The following is a 21283-nucleotide window of genomic DNA, read 5'->3' as shown; positions in this document are numbered from 1 at the left end:
TGGAGAGGGGAACACCCATAGAGAATGGGATGGGAAGGGGTTAAGAGCATGTTGGCCCAGAAACCAGGAAAGGGAATAACAATCAAGATGTAAATAAGAAATACCCAAGTTAATAAAGATGAAAAGAAAAAGAAAAAAGAAAAAGAAGTTCATATTGTCCATAAAGTACAGATAGCATTAAATACTCCACAGACCCAGAGAAGCTAAAGAAGTAAGGCTGAAGCGAGGAAGCTTTAATCTCACTTAAAAGGGAAAGTAAAATAGTCATAAGAGGCATATGGAAAAAAGAGGATGAAAAGGGGAATTGTGGAATTCAGCATCAGGTGTGGGGAAGGACAAGAGACATGGCTAGATGGCCATAAAAATGAATGGAAATCTGAAACTGATGGGGGTGAGGAGGACAGTGCTATATCCAGAAAGAGACATGGCCTGGGACTAGAGAAGCACCCAAAAATCAATGGGAGTGACCTCATCTGTGACTCACTACATTGAGAATATGTGAGATGAAGAGGCCACCTTCTATATTCAGACAGGAAGCCAGGTGGAGTCATAAATACACCAACCAACCCACAAAACAGTCAACCCCAAATTTATTCTGTCTGCAAATAGTGCAGGCATCTGGGAGGGAGTAGAGATTGAAACAATAACTAGTCCCTCAAGAGACCTATCTCATGGCCAACATCAGTCCCTGCTTAATGTTATGCAATTATTCTTGAAGATAGCAATATTGCCCCCTGAGAGACTCCTCTTAGCAGCTGACTCAGATATGGAGAACCATAGCCAAACAATGGATGGAGGTTAGGGATTCTTATGGAAGAATAGGAGGAAGGATTATGTATTTTAAAAAGGGATAGAACCTCCACAATAAGACCTACAAAGTCAATTAATCAGGATTCCTGGGGTTCTCAGATTCTGAACCATGAACCGAAAAGACATAGACAGGCCTAGACCTCCCCTCTCATATGAAGCAAATGTGAAATTTGACCTTCATGTAGGTCCTGGACAATTGGAGCAGGTGCTATCCCAAATGCTACTGCTTCTCCGTGGTGAGATATAAGATATTTTGGGTTTAGAATTCATCTTAGAGAACCTGACCTTAGGCTTAATTCCAGTTAACTAAAAAACTAGCACCTAGCAACAGTTTCCAGCTTACTCTCGAATAAATGTGTGCCTCCAGGTTTCAAGTCTTTTCCTGGCACTTGAATTCTGAATAACCACCAATCAGTAGGAAAACAGAAGTTAAGTTTATGATTTGGCCCCCAGAACCAGCCATTTATGTTAAAGGCTATAATGACCCCCAGTCAAATGTGTGCCAGGCTAGAAAACCCTTACTTGTTTGGTTGTCTGTATAATGCTTGCTTAGAACTAGGCTTAGGGTTCTCTACCTTGCTCTCCTGCTGTGTCAGGGTTGACAGGGATCCCAAGCTCAAGCTTGAATAAAGAGACTCTAATGTGATTTCACTGAAATCTACTCCTTGGTGGTCTTTGGGGTTGAGGTATGCTTCCTGGCACAACACTATCTGATTCACAGTGGTGCCCAAAACTCCACTTATTTCTAGTGGTATATATTTCCAGAATCCCAGGATATGTATTTTAAAAAGTATGTAAAATATTTGTCTTAGAAGATTGTAGGTTCTATCAAAGAAACAATTCTTACCTCAAAACTGACTATGGCTCAGGAACATATTTAGATTATGTCACAATTTTGTATTCTAATATAAACATAGTTTTATAAAACACTTATACATGCATAGAACAAGGAAAAATATAAGTCAAGTCAAATTTAAAATGCATTGGTGAGTTTTCAAGAAAGATGGGTGCATTGAGACAAGGGAAGCCTGTTTAAGGTCTGAAGATGCTTTGTGATGATATTTTTAGGTCTTGGATCGATGAAAGCTTAATAAATAGTGTCTAATAGTATTTATCATCCTGAGATTTTATTGCAATTACTAATTTCTGAAATGTTTTTCTATCTAGTATTATGAGGTGGTAGTTCGAATATAGTATGGGACAAGGAGGCTAAAATTATGTCATGAGTATCTGTTCCTAAAAAAGTCCAGTCTCTTCACAGATCTGAAACTCCAGTATGTCTCCAATTCTCTGCAAACACTGACTCCTTCAAGAAGATTTTAGTTCACACCCAGACACAGTCTCCTTTCAGCAATTATTTTTCATAGGAGAAACCCTGCATTTCTTTCCTCATCTGTAGTATAAGTGCTATTATGGTTAGAGTGAACACGTGGAGGACATTGGAGTTGCTTCTACCATGGAAAATAGTGAACAAAAACAATATCACATTCACAGAGAGATTAAAGAAATCAATGCCAATTTCAAGGGTTAAAAAGATAGATAATGCTTACCCCACGTAACAGTATATATTATTTGGTCTGTACAGAATATATCTGAAAAATTCCATGGTAGAGCATTCATCCATGAAGAATGACTCTTGACTATCATTAACTCAGTGAGGAAGTGACTCCAACTGCAATTGATAAAGCAGATGGGATTTCTTTTCTTGGGCAGATTGCAGATTACTGATTATCTTCTGTTACCTATAAGCAGACAGTGACCTCACAAATGCTTTTAAAAAATACTTATTCACAAGGCTCACCCAAAGCAACTTGTATTTATTTATTTGGCAATGCTTGGAGAAAATCTTTACATCTCTACCTCAACTATATTAATTCTCCAGTCCAATATCATGAATTAGTTCAAAATGATCTTAATACCCTGCCTTCACCTCAAAATATCATGCTGGTCCACTAGACTGATGACAGTATACTGCTTGGTCCAGATAAGCAGAAAGTAGCAGCCTTTAGAGACTTGTTGATAAAATGCATGCACATTAGAAAATGGGAAAATAATTCCAACCAAAATTCAAGTACTTTCTTCCTTGAGAAATCTCTAGAGTCCAGTAGTTTGGAACATATAGAAATATCTTTTCCAAGGGGAAAGATACATTGTTCTACCAGGTCCCTACTACTACCAAGAAAAAAACAAAATGCTTAGTGGGACTATATAAATTCTGGAGATAGCACGTTCCTTAAGTGGGTGCTTCACTCCAGTTCATATACAAAGGCACTTGGAAAATTTCTAGCTTTGTATAATAGTAGAATAAGATAAGACTCCTCCACACTTCTATATTATGGTGCAAGCTTCTTTTCTATTTGGACCAACAACCTAACAGACAAAATTTAGCTGAGGTTTCTGTAGCAGATAGGGATCCTTTTATAGCTTTAGTTGGTCCCTATATGGAAAACCTTTGGGATTTGGGATCGTGACTCTATCATCATATGCAAGGAAATAGTCTCTCCTTGAAAGACATCTGTTTGGTTTTTATTGAACCTTAGAAGGAACCAAACCTCTAGACAATAAAATTCCTTCAAAGAATAGGAAATCATAGGACATACTTCAACATAATAAAGGAAATTTACAGCAAGACCATAATCAACATCACCTTAGATGGAGAGAAGCAGATATTCCACTTAAATCAGGGAAAAAAGATGTCCAATTTCACCTTGCCTATTCAATATAATAAGGCCATAATACAGATGAGGTAGAGCAAGCACATACAAAAATGAGAAGTGTCAAAGTGTCTGTATTTGTATATGATATTATAGTGTTATTTCAATTCTTGGTTGTTGACTTGACTGCATCTACAATTAACTAAAACACAAATGATTGGGCACACCTGTATGATAAATTTTCTTAATTATGTCATTTGAAATAGGAAGACCCATTTCTAAATTGGGTCTTTGAGGCAGAAAGGTACACCTTTTGTCAAGACCATACTTTCTATTGTCAACTTGATTAGAGAACATAGAAGGAAGAGGACAGCTTGCCTTCTCTTTTTTTCCTTGCTCTTGGTCTTACTAGCTACTCCATTCTTTCATTGGCATTAGAGCCTACTTCAAGAATCTTGCATATATGAAACAGCAGCTGAGGCATCCAGTTTCATGAGCTGAATGACTATTGAATTCTTGGACATTTGGTTAATAAATGGACAATATTGGTTTGCTTGCCCCACAGCCCATGAGTCATTATAATACATATCCTTTCTATGAAGATATAGATTCATTCTGTAAGCCCTGCTTCTCTAGACAACAGTGAATACAGATATTATACTATGTGACTCTAAAACAATTGTTCTCAACCTTCCTGTTGATGTGACCCTCCAATACAGTTCACTATGTTGTGGAGATTTTCAAAGTGAACCTATTTTTGTTGCCCCTTCATAACTGTAATTTGAAGGGTTAGATTTTTAAAAGTATAACTTAGGGTTCTTGAGTGCTTTAATGTTCCTTACAGTACAATGAAAAGATGTAGGGGTAAAAGAGTTATAGAAAAAGTAGATTTGGACCTGTTTAGGAATAGTCCTTTGCAGTGACTAAATACATTGTTGTCAAGATACCAACCATCCAGTCCAATAGCAATCATCAAACATAAACCTGTAGCCACAGTCCAATCCAATACCAAACACCAAACATGAATCAGTAGTAGTGGCCAGATAAAGCATAAATCACAAGGCTCAGCCAAATCTTCACCAGTTAGAGGAAGTGGACAGAGTACATTGGAATACCACAAGAAATTCTTTGCCCCTTTTTTCTCTAGTAAATGAGGTCCAGAGAAGACCAACAAAGTGTTGCAAGACTTAGCAGTGCAAAAGTATCCTTTCACTGTCTGTGGGATGCCACTAATACACTTTCCAGGCATCACTGTGCCCTCTGAAGCATCTGCTTCAGCAAAACATCTCAGAAGAAGCTTCCAGGAAAACATCATGTGAAACAACTGAGTTTCTCAAGAAACCAGAAATTTCCACTAAAATATCTGATGTGAAATGAACCCACACACCATTGCACCTTGGCTCACTACCTCTGGGAACCTCAAGGTGGACAGCTGAGATAAGCTGGGAAAGATTTAGATTTTGCATGTGAGCAAGGAATCTTAAAGGCGGAGTTTCGGCCAGTATGGCACTTAGTACGTAGCTGCCTAGAAGATCAGAAATGCTGTCAGAAGGCTATAGAAAAGGGACAGGCTGTGTTAGAAATGCTACAGGAGGAATGATCTGAAAAGGCTGAGAGTGAGGTGGGGGAGGACTCTAAGGAAAACAAGAACAAGAAAGGAATTTCTGCCTTTAGTGGCCGGACCTTCAACATTTGCTCACAGATGGAGAGCGTTCATTAAGGGAAGTTCTTTCAGGGAGTCTGCCTTATCTGTTGGCCTTATTCCAAGACAGGAGTCAGTCTCCAACATTAAGTTACTTTTCCCGTTAGTCATCATTAACATGGAGAGTGCCTTTGATCCTATCCCCTCAGCAGCCAGTTCCTGCCCCTATGGTCAAAATGCCCAAGGTTTGGGGACAGGAGAGCCCCTAAAGTAGTTTCAGAAAAAGTCTGCAACAGACTGTGAATAGCTTTGCTTCGCCAGACAGACAGGCTTTACTCTAAGACGATAAGAGGAGAAAGTCTTGGCATTGGCTCTTCAGCTTACTCCAATTAGAGGCTGTGGCCAAGGTCAAGATTAATGTTTTCTTTTCCATGGGCCTTTAGCCCACTAAGACAGTTTTGATAAAGGGCTGCTACTGAGGTCCTGAAAGTCCCAGGTGAACTGGTTACAATTCTTTTGTCAGCCACTTGACGAAAAAAATCATTTAAAAACATTAAATGACTTTCAAAATTTACTAGGAAACATAAATTAGATTCGACCCTATATTAAAATGTCCAATGTAGATTTACAACCACTCTATGAGACCCTAAAAGGGGGTTCTCAGCTTACTTCACCCCGTGCTTTAACCAAGGAAGCACGATTATCCTTAAGGAAAGTAGAAGAAAGACTAGAAAAGACAATACTAAGAAGGTACAAGTAAAAGGAAGATCTCTTTTTGTGTATACTGAGAACCTTTCGTCAGCCTACAGGAGTGCTATGGCAACAAGGACCACTTCTGTGGATTTATCCTCATATTTCTCCAAATAAGACCCTTGAATATTACCCTTCTGCTGTTGCACAGCTTGCTATGTTAGGTGTTAAATTTTGTATTCAGCATTTTGATATTTTAACCAAGAAAATTATTATACCATATACTGCAACTCAGGTGGAAACATTGTGTGCCTTAATAGATGATTGGGCCATATTACGCTGTAGTTTTGATGGAGAGTTTGACAATCATTATCCTAAGGATCCTTTGCTACAATTTTTTACTGAACATCCAGTGATTTTTCCTAAGGTCACTGCCTCAGAGCCTTTGTCTGGAGCCTTAGATATTTATACAGATGACTCCAAAACAGGTGTAGGTGCCTATATGGTTGATTCTCAAGAACCAGTATTAATTCAATACAGTCCAGGCACCCCCCAAATTACAGAATGTAAAATTGTATTGGAAGTTTTTAAAAGATTTCATGATTCTTTTAATTTAATTTCTGATTCTGCTTATGTAGATAACGCTGTGCGCTCACTTGAAATTACAGGGCCAATTAGGTCAACTAGTACTGTATGTCAAATTCTTTAGAATTACAAAAATTGATTTGGGCCAGAAAAAATAAATTTTTCATACAACGTATTCGAGCTCATACTAATTTGCCTGGTCCCATGGCCAGTAATAATGCCCTGGTGGATGCTAGTACTCGTAGAGAATTTATTTTTCATTCAGCTCCAGTTGATCTCGCTAGAGAATTTCATCAAAAGTTTCATGGTCCTGCTTTCACTCTTCAACAAAAATTTAAAATCTCTAGAGCTGCAGCTCGTGATGTGGTATTAAGTTGCCAGAATTGTGTTCAATTTCACCACTCTCCTCAGGTGGGATTTAACCCTCATGGTCTGATTCCACTAAAACTTTGACAGATGGATGTCACACACACATATGTCAATTTGGAAATTTAAAATATGCTCATGTTTCTGTTGATACCTGTTCCGGTATTATACATGCCACTCTGATGACTGGTGAAACTGCTTGTAATGCCATTAGTCATTGCTTAGAGGCGTGGGCAGCCTGGGGAAAGGCTGACAGACAATGGGCCTGCCTACACTGCAAAGTCTTTTCAGGCATTTTGCCACACAATGCAGGTCAAACATACTACAGGATTGCCATACAATCCCCAAGGTCAAGGAATTGTGGAATGAGCACATCGTACCTTAAAAGAGCTCTTACAAAAACAAAAAGGGGGAATTGCCTATGGCAGAACACCAAGAGAACAGTTGTCTTTAGCTTTTTATTAACTTGAATATTTCTTATATACATTTCGAGTGTTTTTCCCTTTCCCGGTTTCCAGACAAACATCCCCCTCCTCCCTCCCCTTTCTTATCAGTGTTCCCCTCTCCATCCTCCCCCCATTGCCGCCCTCCCCCCAACAATCTACTTCACTGGGGGTTCAGTCTTAGCAGGAGCCAGGGCTTCCCCTTCCACTGGTGCTCTTACTAGGATATTCATTGCTCCCTATGAGGTCAGAGTCCAGGGTCAGTCCATGTATAGTCTTTAGGTAGTGGCTTAGTCCCTGGAAGATCTGGTTGCTTGGCATTGTTGTTCATAAGGGGTCTTGAGCCCCTTCAAGCTCTTCCAGTTCTTTCTCTGATTCCTTCAACGGGGGTCCTGTTCTCAGTTCAGTGGTTTGCTGCTAGCATTCGCCTCTGTATTTGCTGTATTCTGGCTGTGTCTCTCAGGAGAGATCTACATCCGGCTCCTGTCGGCCTGCACTTCTTTGCTTCATCCATCTTGTCTAATTGGATGGCTGTATATGTATGGGCCACATGTGGGGCAGGCTCTGAATGGGTGTTCCTTCTGTGTCTGTTTTAATCTTTGCCTCTTATTCCCTGCCAAGGGTATTCTTGTTCCCCTTTTAAAGAAGGAGTGAAGCATTCACATTTTGATCATCCGTCTTGGGTTTCATTTGTTCTAGGCATCTAGGGTAATTCAAGCATTTGGGCTAATAGCCACTTATCAATGAGTACATACCATGTGTGTTTTTCTGTGATTGGGTTACCTCACTCAGGATGATATTTTCCAGTTCCAACCATTTGCCTACGAATTTCATAAAGTCATTGTTTTTGATAGCTGAGTAATGTTCCATTGTGTAGATGTACCACATTTTCTGTATCCATTCCTCTGTTGAAGGGCATCTGGGTTCTTTCCAGCTTCTGGCTATTATAAATAAGGCTGCTATGAACATAGTGGACCACGTGTCTTTTTTATATGTTGGGGCATCTTTTGGGTATATACCCAAGAGAGGTATAGCTGGATCCTCAGGCAGTTCAATGTCCAATTTTCTGAGGAACCTCCAGACTGATTTCCAGAATGGTTGTACCAGTCTGCAATCCCTCCAACAATGTAGGAGTGTTCCTCTTTCTCCACATCCTCACCAACATTTGCTGTCACCTGAGTTTTGATCTTAGCCATTCTCACTGATGTGAAGTGAAATCTCAGGGTTGTTTTGATTTGCATTTCCCTTATGAATAAAGATGTTGAACATTCCTTTAGGTGTTTCTCAGCCATTCAGCATTCCTCAGCTGTGAATTCTTTGTTTAGCTCTGAACCCCATTTTTAAATAGGGTTATTTGTCTCCCTGTGGTCTAACTTCTTGAGTTCTTTGTATATTTTGGATATAAGGCCTCTATCTGTTGTAGGATAAATTTCTTAATTTTGGATGAGCATGGCCACTCTGCTGCAGATCGCCATGCTGCTACTAAACCTATGACTAATGCAGAAGTAAAGTGGAAGGATGTCTTAACTGATGAATGGCATGGCCCAGATCCCGTAATTTTGAGATCTACGGGAACTATTTGTGTTTTTCCACAGAATCAAGAAAACCCAATCTGAGTGACTGAGCATTTGACTCATAAACTGCCTCCCGCTATTCCTGAAGATGAGACTACGAACCCTACTATTACTACTGGGAATGGCAATCCAGGTTGATTCACTCACTCTGTGGGCTATTGCCAGATCCTGGCCAGTACTTATGCCAGTTCATAGCAATTCTACTGTTTTGCCAACCTTTTTCTCCACATCCTGTTTGCGTGATGTTCCTTGTATAGTGCCAAATGGAGAACTGGCCCAACGGTATACTGCCAGTAATATTTCTTTGTTACATACATTATGTTTCACTCTTAAAAATTCCTCCCAGCTTTGTATATGGCTGCAAAGGACAACATTGGCTAATTGGTTAGATCCTGTGAGCAATAATGCTATGGGCACTGGAACCATCCTGGCTGCTCTGAGTCAAATTACCCAAGGAGTCTCTTCAGGCAGTGGAGACACTTCAGTCAATAATTCTGCTGAGTTGAACATTACAACTTTAATTATGATACATAATTGTAGTTTTCCGTGTATTACTCCTCTGGAAGCTAACTTTTCTCAGTATTCTCGGCAGAGCAAAGAAATCTCGAATTGTCTGAAAGGAAACTGGTCCATGAAAGCGGAACAATTATCGAGACAATTGCTGATACAGATTGCTGTCCTTAGCAACACTAGAATGGAACCCATCACGTTTGGAGATTTCACCTCATGGATTACTAATGCTTTCTCCTTTTTTAAAAAAATGGGCTGGCATGTTTGCCTGGGGGACCATTGTCCTCTTGGGATGTGGAGTATGTCTATGACTTTTTTGCCATTTACAACAAGAACATGCCAGACACAAAGCGATTGTTTACCAAGCTATGGTTGCCATTGAAAGTGGTACGTCTCCCAACATATGGCTGGCCTCTTTGAAAAATTAAGAGTTCGCCCTAGATCGTATTTTGTCACTGTCATGTGAAGCCATTGTATCCAGAGACGGGCAACTTTCCTCGGGCTTGGACCAACCTAAGACAGCGACCCGGTGTCGATAGGGTTATCCAAGGACGGGTAAGGCCGAGTCTTGGAGAGGAATGACCTAAGACAGGAGCAATGACATATATTGACGTGACACCCAGATCTAGACCAGTCATTTTTATTAAACAAAAAAGAGGGAGATGTAGGGAGCGGCTAAAGATGGTGCCGACATCCGGTGGTCGTTGGTGATAAACACCTGCAATGCGCATGTGTTGGCATTTCTCCGGCAGTTATCAGACTGGAATGATATTCATGCTAATAAGGTATTTCATACTCCACCAATCCCCAGAGGACAAGTTTACAGCCACAGCCTGTCTTGTATATAAGGCTGGTCCCTTTTTCCTTGGGGTCCCCAGTATCAACAATGAGGTGTTCCTGCAATAAAGGCTGTTGAGAAGAACCCAACGGTATTGCATCTTCCTTGCTGGATGAGGTGGGTGCTACAAATATATATTTTTTTTATATTTTTTGCATTTTTACTGGATATTTTAATTTATATTTCAAATGTTATTCCCATTCCTGGTTCCCTCCCTCCCATCCCCTCTCTTCTGCTTCCATGAGGATGTTTCCCCTCCCACCCACTTATTCCCACCTCACCACCCTGACCTTCACAAGACTAGGGGCTTCTCCTCCTAGTAATGCCAGAGAATGCCATCCTGTGCTACATATGTGGCTGGAGCCATTGGTCCCTCAATGTGTACACTTTGTTTAGTGGTTTAGCCCCTGGGAGCTCTGGGAAGTTTGGTTGATTGATATTATTGTTCTTCCTATGGGGTTGCAAACCCCTTCAGCTCCTTCAGTATTTTCTCTAACTCCTCCATAGGAGTGCCTGAGCTCACTCTAATGGTTAGCCTGCTTTCTTACTGAACTCAGGACCACCATGGACTGGGCCCTCTACCATTGATCACTAATAGTGAAAATGCCTTATTCACTATGATTAATCTCTTAGAGACATTTCCTCAAATAAGGGTTCTTCCTCTCTAGTGACTGTAGGTTATATCAAGTTGAAAGAAAACCAACCAGTACAGAGCTAATATCCAAAACATATAAAGAACACAAAAAACTTAATAACAAGAAAAAAAAACGAATTTAATAGTGGTTACAGACCTAAACAGAGAATTCTTAAAAGAAAAATATCAAATGGCTGAGATACATTTAAAGAACAGTCAACATTCCTAATCATTGTTTTGATGCATAATTAAACTATTTGAGACTTAACCTTATACTGGCAGAATGGTCAATGTAAATAATAGCAATGACACTTTACACTGGCCAGGATGTACAGTAAAAAGGACACTCCTCTAGTGCTGGTGGGAGGACAAACTTATACATTCATAGTAGAAATAAGAAAATTGAAATCAGTAAATCAGGAAATTGAGAATGGACCTAGTTAAACACACAGATTTACCACTAGTGAACATACACCCAGAGACTAATTCATCCTACTACTGAGACCCTGCTTATTCGTTATATTCAAAAATTGGAAATAAACCAGATATCCATCAATAGGTGAATAAGTAAGAAATGTGGTTCATTTGCATATTAGACTATTATTCAGACATTAAAAGAAATGAGTTTGCAGGAAAAAGGATAAAACTAGAAAACCTCATTCTGAGTTATGGATTCTGAGTTTGTAACACTGACCCAGAAATATAAACTGGATATGTGCTTATATGTGAATTTTGTTTATTAAGTCATTCATAAGCACATCAAAATCCACATAACCATAAGTTAGGTACAGAGTAAGGGAATGTGAGGAAGAGTGGATCTCCCTAGGAAGGGAATATAGAATATACAGATATGGATAGATGAGGGGACTGAAATTAGCATATCAACTGGGAGGAGGAAGTGGGGCAAGAAGTGTTAAAACTAAAGAATATTAAGGGTCAGACAGAAACTTAATACAGTATTAATTTTAGATCTAAATGAAACCATAAAATAATAGGGGAAACAGTACTTCAAATGAAATTTCTCATTACCAAATGAAGCTTCCAATACTGGGAATTGTCTATATCTCATGATGGTGTTGGCCAAAGGGAACTTTAAAACAATGCACGATATATTCAAGGCTATTTTGTCCTCTCTACAAAATAAGGTCTGATGTTAAGACCTTATTCCTGAAGATGGCACTCACACAACTCATTGAACATAGAAAAATCACTCTGGTGACTAAATTGTTCACACCTGTGGATGAGAGTTTGTTGTGTTGGAAGGTGCCATTCTCCCTTACCAAAAGGAGAGAGGTAAACACCAACGTAGCCACAGAACCTTCACTTTACAATGGTGACCAGCTTGTAAGATGTGCTGTTGCAAAGGTGACACAAAGCTTGTGGGAGTAACAAACCAATATCTGACTTGATTTAAAGTATTAAATCCATGAGATCAAGTCCATACCCAGTACTGCTCTGGTTTCAAGGAAATAAGACTATTGTATAGGCCTGGGACCGAGAAGAAAGCCAAATACTAGTGTTCCTGTAAAAGAATGTAGCAACAAAATGACACCAAATGACAGACTGCTAGATTCATAAATATGAGTCTCATTCAGCCATCATGAGAGAAGCTCCTCCAGCAGAAGATGGGAATAAATACAGAGACCCACAGCTAGAAAATATGAAGAAAGTGAGGGACATTAAAACAGTCAGCTGTACATGGGAAGTCTCCATCACGTTCTTTCTCTCAGAGCACAGGTAACTCTGTGGAAGAAGTGCTAGAAGACTTTAAGAGACAGAACCAATGGAGGGCACTGAGGAACAAAGGTCTAACCCAACACAATGGACACAGAAACTGTGCAGCATGCCTAGGGACTGCACAGGTCTGGATACAATGGGGTCCTAGAGCAGAAGTAGTAGATACTCATCTCCTACATAACTGAGATTTTATGTCCCTTTAATAAATACTTGCAAAAAAATTTTAGTTTTCTCCAAGAGAGTATTTTTGGAGAAACTATCCACTCTTAAGGGTAGGTTCCACGCCATGCAAGACATGGCCAACACAAAAGAACCTTAGTGGAGTCTTACTGATCCTTTGCATATACCTATACCTACATCTACATCTACATCTACATCTACATCTACATCTACATCTATATCTATATCTAAATCTATATCTATATCTATATCTATATCTATATCTATATCTATATCTATATCATCTATATCTATATCTATATCTATATCTATATCTATCTATCTATCTATCTATATATATATATATATATATCGGGTTTCTGGTGTATATGAGATAACTGTGAAAACTTGTATTTCTCCTTCTGTTGTGCTTTTGCTTTGGTACTTTTTCTTCTGTGTGTTTTGTCCTATTTTGATTCATTTATTTTTTCATTTACATTGTTGTTTATTTTGTTGTTATGACTTAGAGGCCTGCTTCTTTCCTAAAGAGAGAAAGAAATGGTGTCAATCTGTATAGGGTAGGAGGTGAGGAGGAAATGGAATGTATAGGGAGGAGGAATCCCTAATCAGACTGTATTGTATGAAGTTTTTTCTAATTAAAAGAAAACATTTCTAATCCCTGAACTGCAAAAGTAGAAGCAGGAGAAGCCCTTGGACTACCATCTTGATACGTCGCAGAGAAAGTAATGCTTTATTAAGACATCAGGTCAACGGGAACAGCATAACAAATAGAAACAGCAGGAGACAGTCAACATGGCCTCCTGGCTTCCATGTGCACAATACATACATAGTTCATCTGTGCACAGACATACATACATGCATACATACAGATGCAGAATGAACACATTTATGACATGTATGTGTATCTAAACAGTTTTTATTTACCAATGTTTTCATAAGTATCAAGGAATTGAAGTGCAAATAAACAGGCACATGATATTTTCATATAAGAGTCATTAAATAACTAGAAAAAAGCAGGGACTTTAAATTCACATTATGTTTATGCATCCAGAGAAGTTATAATTAGGGAATAGAAGTAAAGCTACAATAAAATATTTAAACTATTTTTGATAACAGTAGATTAAAATCTTTTTGAGAGAAAGCTTAAAAAGTCACTATCGGCAAGGATCTTCTTTTGTGTAAATGTAGCAGCAAGGGAATATTCATTTTACACAGTAAGCAGGAGAAATAATTCATGTAGAAATATCAACATATTTTGCACAGTTAAATTGAAAACTCTATAGTACTTAGCTTCAGAAATGTCAAAAGAATGTATATGTGTAATACCACATATTTTAATTAAATCATATGAAGAATCTTACTTTGCTACCTGAACCATCAAAGTTTAATTTTTACAGAAATTTATTTATTTATTTATTCATTTATTCTTTTTTTTTATTAACTTGAGTATTTCTTATATACATTTCGAGTGTTATTCCCTTTCCCGGTTTCCGGGCAAACATCCCCCTCCCCCCTCCCCTTCCTTATGGGTGTTCCCCTCCCAACCCTCCCCCCATTGCCGCCCTCCCCCCATAGACTAGTTCACTGGGGGTTCAGTCTTAGCAGGACCCAGGGCTTCCCCTTCCACTGGTGCTCTTACTAGGATATTCATTGCTACCTATGGGGTCAGAGTCCAGGGTCAGTCCATGTATAGTCTTTAGGTAGTGGCTTAGTCCCTGGAAGCTCTGGTTGCTTGGCATTGTTGTACTTTTGGGGTCTCGAGCCCCTTCAAGCTCTTCCAGTTCTTTCTCTGATTCCTTCAATAGGGGACCTATTCTCAGTTCAGTGGTTTGCTGCTGGCATTCGCCTCTATATTTGCTGTATTCTGGCTGTGTCTCTCAGGAGCGATCTACATCCGGCTCCTGTCGGTCTGCACTTCTTTGCTTCATCCATCTTGTCTAACTGGGTGGCTGTATTTTATGGGTCACATGTGGGGCAGGCTCTGAATGGGTGTTCCTTCAGTCTCTGTTTTAATCTTTGCCTCTCCCTTCCCTGCCAAGGGTATTCTTTTTCCTCATTTAAAGAAGGAGTGAAGCATTCACATTTTGATCATCCGTCTTGAGTTTCGTTTGTTCTAGGGATCTAGGGTAATTCAAGCATTTGGGCTAATAGCCACTTATCAATGAGTGCATACCATGTATGTCTTTCTGTGATTGGGTTAGCTCACTCAGGATGATATTTTCCAGTTCCAACCATTTGCCTACGAATTTCATAAACTCGTTGTTTTTGATAGCTGAGTAATATTCCATTGTGTAGATGTACCACAATTTCTGTATCCATTCCTCTGTTGAAGGGCATCTGGGTTCTTTCCATTTTCTGGCTATTATAAATAAGGCTGCGATGAACATAGTGGAGCACGTGTCTCTTTTATATGTTGAGGCATCTTTTGGGTATATGCCCAAGAGAGGTATAGCTGGATCCTCAGGCAGTTCAATGTCCAATTTTCTGAGGAACCTCCAGACTGATTTCCAGAATGGTTTTACCAGTCTGCAATCCCACCAACAATGGAGGAGTGTTCCTCTTTCTCCACATCCTCGCCAGCATCTGCTGTCACCTGAGTTTTTGATCTTAGCCAATCGCACTGGTGTGAGGTGAAATCTCAGGGTTGTTTTGATTTGCATTTCCCTTATGACTAAAGATGTTGAACATTTCTTTAGGTGTTTCTCAGCCATTCGGCATTCCTCAGCTGTGAATTCTTTGTTTAGCTCTGAACCCCATTTTTTAATAGGGTTATTTGTTTCCCTGTGGTCTAACTTCTTGAGTTCTTTGTATATTTTGGATATAAGGCCTCTATCTGTTGTAGGATTGGTAAAGATCTTTTCCCAATCTGTTGGTTGCCGTTTTGTCCTAACCACAGTGTCCTTTGCCTTACAGAAGCTTTGCAGTTTTATGAGATCCCATTTGTCGATTCTTGATCTTAGAGCATAAGCCATTGGTGTTTTGTTCAGGAAATTTTTTCCAGTGCCCATGTGTTCCAGATGCTTCCCTAGTTTTTCTTCGATTAGTTTGAGTGTGTCTGGTTTGATGTGGAGGTCCTTGATCCACTTGGACTTAAGCTTTGTACAGGGTGATAAGCATGGATCGATCTGCATTCTTCTACATGTTGCCCTCCAGTTGAACCAGCACCATTTGCTGAAAATGCTATCTTTTTTCCATTGGATGGTTTTGGCTCCTTTGTCAAAAATCAAGTGCCCATAGGTGTGTGGGTTCATTTCTGGGTCTTCAATTCTATTCCATTGGTCTATCTGTCTGTCTCTGTACCAATACCATGCAGTTTTTATCACTATTGCTCTGTAATACTGCTTGAGTTCAGGGATAGTGATTCCCCCTGAAGTCCTTTTATTGTTGAGGATAGCTTTAGCTATCCTGGGTTTTTTGTTATTCCAGATGAATTTGCAAATTGTTCTGTCTAACTCTTTGAAGAATTGGATTGGTATTTTGATGGGGATTGCATTGAATCTGTAGATCGCTTTTGGTAAAATGGCCATTTTTACTATATTAATCCTGCCAATCCATGAGCATGGGAGATCTTTCCATCTTCTGAGGTCTTCTTCAATTTCTTTCCTCAGTGTCTTGAAGTTCTTATTGTACAGATTTTTACTTGCTTGGTTAAAGTCACACCGAGGTACTTTATATTATTTGGGTCTATTATGAAGGGTGTCGTTTCCCTAATTTCTTTCTCGGCTTGTTTCTCTTTTGTATAGAGGAAGGCAACTGATTTATTTGAGTTAATTTTATACCCAGCCACTTTGCTGAAGTTGTTTATCAGCTTTAGTAGTTCTCTGGTGGAACTTTTGGGATCACTTAAATATACTATCATGTCATCTGCAAATAGTGATATTTTGACCTCTTCTTTTCCGATCTGTATCCCTTTGATCTCCTTTTGTTGTCTGATTGCTCTGGCTAGAACTTCAAGAACTATATTGAATAAGTAGGGAGAGAGTGGGCAGCCTTGTCTAGTCCCTGATTTTAGTGGGATTGCTTCAAGTTTCTCTCCATTTAGTTTAATGTTAGCAACTGGTTTGCTGTATATGGCTTTTACTATGTTTAGGTATGGGCCTTGAATTCCTATTCTTTCCAGGACTTTTATCATGAAGGAGTGTTGAATTTTGTCAAATGCTTTCTCAGCATCTAATGAAATGATCATGTGGTTCTGTTCTTTCAGTTTGTTTATATAATGGATCACGTTGATGGTTTTCCGTATATTAAACCATCCCTGCATGCCTGGGATGAAGCCTACTTGATCATGGTGGATGATTGTTTTGATGTGCTCTTGAATTCGGTTTGCCAGAATTTTATTGAGTATTTTTGCGTCGATATTCATAAGGGAATTTGGTCTGAATTGGGTCTCTCTCTCACCGGGTCTGGGAGCAGAGAGCTGCTGCGGGCCGGGATCCGCGGGTGTGGCTTATTCATTTATTCTTTATTGTTATTTATGTATTTATGCTTTATTCATTCATTCATTTAACTCTCAAATAGTATCCCACTCACAAAGTTCCACTCCCCATTTCTCATCACCTTCTCCTGTGAGATGGTGCTCCACCCCATTGTATCATCCCACCAAAGCATATAAAGTCTCTTCAGGATTAGGTGCATCCTCTCCAACTGAGGCCAGACAAAGCAGCTGTGTTGGGGAATAGATTCCATGACAGGTAGCAGCTTTAGGAAGAGGCACCACTTGTTGAGGGACTCCACATGGAGACTGAGCTATACATCTGCTACATATGGGCTAGGGCCATTACATTTTAAAAGAAAATGTATTTTAGAAAAAAAAATAATTGGTGCTGGACAGAATGATTCCTTATAGTCATCTGGAAGTTCAGTTCCAGGGGATGTCATGATATCTTCTCACCTCTGTGAGTCCCAGGATTGCACACATACATACATGCTGATACAACACTCACACGTACGAATAAATATTAATTAGTAAGTTTTTAAAGAAAAGGGAAAATTATTTTTTAACAAAATTCTGATGGTGCTTTGAGTGCATGAGTTTCAGCATATTGGTTATTCTGTTATCAGAACTGATTTGTACAAAAGGACTAATTGTTGGATAGGCATACACCACAAACTTCTGAACCCTGAGGACGACAGGGTCATAAATCCACAGCAGGACTGATGTGAAAGAAATGATGAAGTCCACCCAATACATGACCACAAAGAAAACCACCAGCAGCAAGATGGTCTGGGTGGCTCTTTTCTCAGGGGATGCTCTTAGATGTCTGATGCTATGAAGATGCTTGTATTGCCTCTGATGTCTGCACAAGATAATCACCATGTATGCACTTGTGGACAGCATGACTCCTACAAGAAACACATCTCTAGAGGTTGTCACTGTAAAGATAAATACTCTGATGATGGAGCTCATGCGGAGGAGTGTGCAGGATTTAGTAACCTGCATTTGGTTAGTCTCACTCACATTAGTAAAACCACGAACATAGAAGATCCGGCTACTACTGTAAGACAAACTGAAAGACCAAATACACAAGAAAACATGGATCATATATTTTTTCAGTTTTTGCTTAAACTTTGCCAAAGAAGAGGTACTCGGACTGATAGTGACAGCCTGGAACACACTCAGGAGGCAGGTGGTACAGATAGAGAGGCCTCTCATCACCCTGCTTATGTAAAAGGTTGCCTTACATTTGAAGTCATTATCAATGTTCAATGACTCAAATATATTTGTAAGCAAAAGGTCCCCTCCAATAAGGAACATCATTATGTGAATGAAGGTCAGTTGACAGGAGATCAAGTCTGTGGGCCTAGGTCTGTAACCTAGGATTATAAAAATGTAGAAGCAAAGAAGAGACATATTTGCTAGGATTCCAAGTCCAGCCTGGAAATAAAGGATATTCTTGAATGAGGACATAAGTGAAAATTGTATTCATCTTAAGAACATAGTGGAAGTTTTTTCAAATATCTGAAAAAAAATAGAGTATACATCAAGCTTGTGAAACACTGGATAATAAAATTATATCCTCATTTTATATTTCATACTATTTGATGATTGGCTTGTCTCTTTAACTTTCTGTGTTCCAGATTTTTCATTTCTATATGCCTTTCATGTATTGCCTATATACATACAATATTATGAACAATAAATGCATTCACACATATTTATGCAGAATTCCTAACTTGTGATCTTCTAGTGCCAAGTCTCAGGCCTAAGAAATCCAATTCTGTTTATTTAAATTGATTCATTTTATACTTAACACCTAAAAGAGTAGTGATGAACACAGATAATCACATTGGTAAAACTGAATAAAACTTATGCTGATATGGGAAATAGTCTCAAAATATATCAGAAAAAAACCTGACAGGAGTCCATTGTCTTACTGTGCTCTATTTTGTGCAAATATCTATGTTTTCCTTCACAATTCTAATGAAAGAACTGTGCTAATTCATGATAATTCCACTTTTTTAATTAGCAAAATATCTTCCTCAAGTCATCTATTTTTATGTTCCTTTTTCAAAGAAGTGCATAATCTGAATTTAAGACTAGATAGAGTTTGAGACAATTTGTGTACTTTCTACATCCTGTCACCATTAATTATCATTATAAGTATTCATAGAGGGAGACCAGTTTAGTTTCCATCTCATCATAATTTATGGGACTGACTTTCAGGTTTAAAAAACTAACTCCCACCTATGGTGGCAAATACTGTTTTTATTTTCCTTTTGGATGGAATTATAAATTGTTAATAGAATCAGAAGTTATTTTTTTCAGCCATTCCTGTTGAACTTTTACCTAACTACTTCTTTCTTCTTTATTTATCTCCCTCCACTCTCTAAGAAGCCCCTGTTCCATTTTCCTGTAATGATACTTGTGCCTTGAAATTCTGCTCTCCATTGCTCCCATCCCCAGCCCTATTCTGGCAATGGTGTCATTTTCCTTACCTGGTTTCTGTAGTTACTACCCAATCACACCTGAAGATGTAGCATTTGGAGCCTCCAACAAAAGGGAATGTGACATTAAGAGAACCACTATTTTCCAAACATTATGACAAACATGAACTCGCTGAAGATGACCAGATTGTGAGGCTGTTTGTGAATTTATAGTTTAAAACAGATTTCTTCCCATTCAATTAATTTGATTTAGTACTTTAAAGTTAGCTTGTGATAGAGAAAGAGAAAACAACTACACTGGCCCAGATTTTTGTAAGAAAAGGTTTGCCTAATTACATCTTGCACTTCTCTAGTATAGTCCATATATGTATATACATGCATACATAGATGTATAAAAATATTGCAGAAGATAGTGCCCAAGACCATCCTATAACATATCTCTGAATAAGACAGTGTAATTCACACATTTTATATATACATAAATTTGTTCCTAAAAAATCTTAATCTTGTAAAGGAATGGATTCATCTGAATCACCAGAGTCAAACATCTGATTCTCTTACCAGCATACATTTACAGTAGCTACATCATGATGTTCTGTTTTTAGAAACTCAAGTGTACAGGATAAAGAAGTAGCTCAGTGGTCAAGAGGACTGTTTGCTTTTGCAAAGACATGAGTTTAATTGTCAGTAATGACATGATCATTCATGTACCATCTAGGACTATAGTTCAAGCAGATACATTGCCCTGTCTGACAAGGCACACAAGTGATACACAGGTAATATATGTAGGCAAAATATAAATATACATACACATACATATATAAATTATTTAAATAAAAAGCTCCAGGATCATACTTAGTTCAAACCTTGGCCTCCAAAATTTAAGAACTGTTCCCTAATTCTAATTTTAAAACTACAAATGGACAAACCATATATATATATGTATATATATATGTATATGTATATGTATATATACATATATATGTATATATACATATATAATTTATAACTAATTATATGGCAATATTTCATTAACATAAGACAAGTGTTGTAAGTAATATAATAGATGATAGTAAGATAAAAGATATTAATGTAAAATATAAAATTAGCCCCTTCTACCTCATAAATTGTCATCTTTATTTGGGACTCAGTGGAGTTGAGATTTGGTGGTAAAAAAGAACAAAGCTGACATAGGTAAAAACACAGATATATACATTGAGAAAAATCATGTTTTATTTGAAAAGAAATTGACAGCATTCATGGCTTCTGTGCTAGTTTAACCTGCAATATTTAGTTCTAAGTAGTAAAAACCCAGAATATATCAATAAACATTGGCAACAGTGGAGAAACCATCAGTTATTTAAGTGACCCAGACCAAAAGACTAAGCAGTTTGCAGCCAGTTGTCTGAAGAGGAATGCCACACAAAACGTAGGGCAAACACACACACACACACACACACACACACACACACACACACACACACACACACAAAGGGAGACAGAGAGAATGAGATAGAGAGACAGAGACAGAGACAAAGGCAGAGGCAGAGAGAGCTCTACATTCTCTGTGAACAGTCACTTAACCTCTTTCTTATTCCAATATTTTAGAACAATCTTGTTTTATGCACATGTAGCGATCTTTGTATTGTTTTTGGAGATGTAGTAATATAGGGAACAAACAATGATAGTAATCCAAAAATATTATTTTCTTTTTTTTTTCTTTTTTCTTTTTTTC

At 38.5% G+C, this 21283-nt stretch overlaps 1 protein-coding gene across 1 annotated transcript; it reads right to left on the bottom strand.

Moving 5' to 3' along the window:
• Positions 1-17653: 17653 nt before the first annotated feature.
• Vom1r73 (vomeronasal 1 receptor 73) lies at positions 17654-18571 on the bottom strand. The gene has a single exon (NM_001008922.1). It carries the CDS (start codon positions 18569-18571, stop codon positions 17654-17656), a length of 918 nt encoding a protein of 305 aa, NP_001008922.1.
• Between the last annotated feature and the right edge of the window lie 2712 nt (positions 18572-21283).

Source organism: Rattus norvegicus, chromosome 4 (assembly GCF_036323735.1).
Source record: "Rattus norvegicus strain BN/NHsdMcwi chromosome 4, GRCr8, whole genome shotgun sequence".
Taxonomy (NCBI): domain Eukaryota; kingdom Metazoa; phylum Chordata; class Mammalia; order Rodentia; family Muridae; genus Rattus; species Rattus norvegicus.
Note: the sequence above shows the minus strand (reverse complement) of the source record. Positions and strands in the feature narration are given on the sequence as shown.

Bases quoted from the DNA above. Each gene is read 5' to 3' on its own strand.
- Vom1r73 (NM_001008922.1), bottom strand. From the start codon at position 18,571: ATGTCCTCATTCAAGAATATCCTTTATTTCCAGGCTGGACTTGGAATC.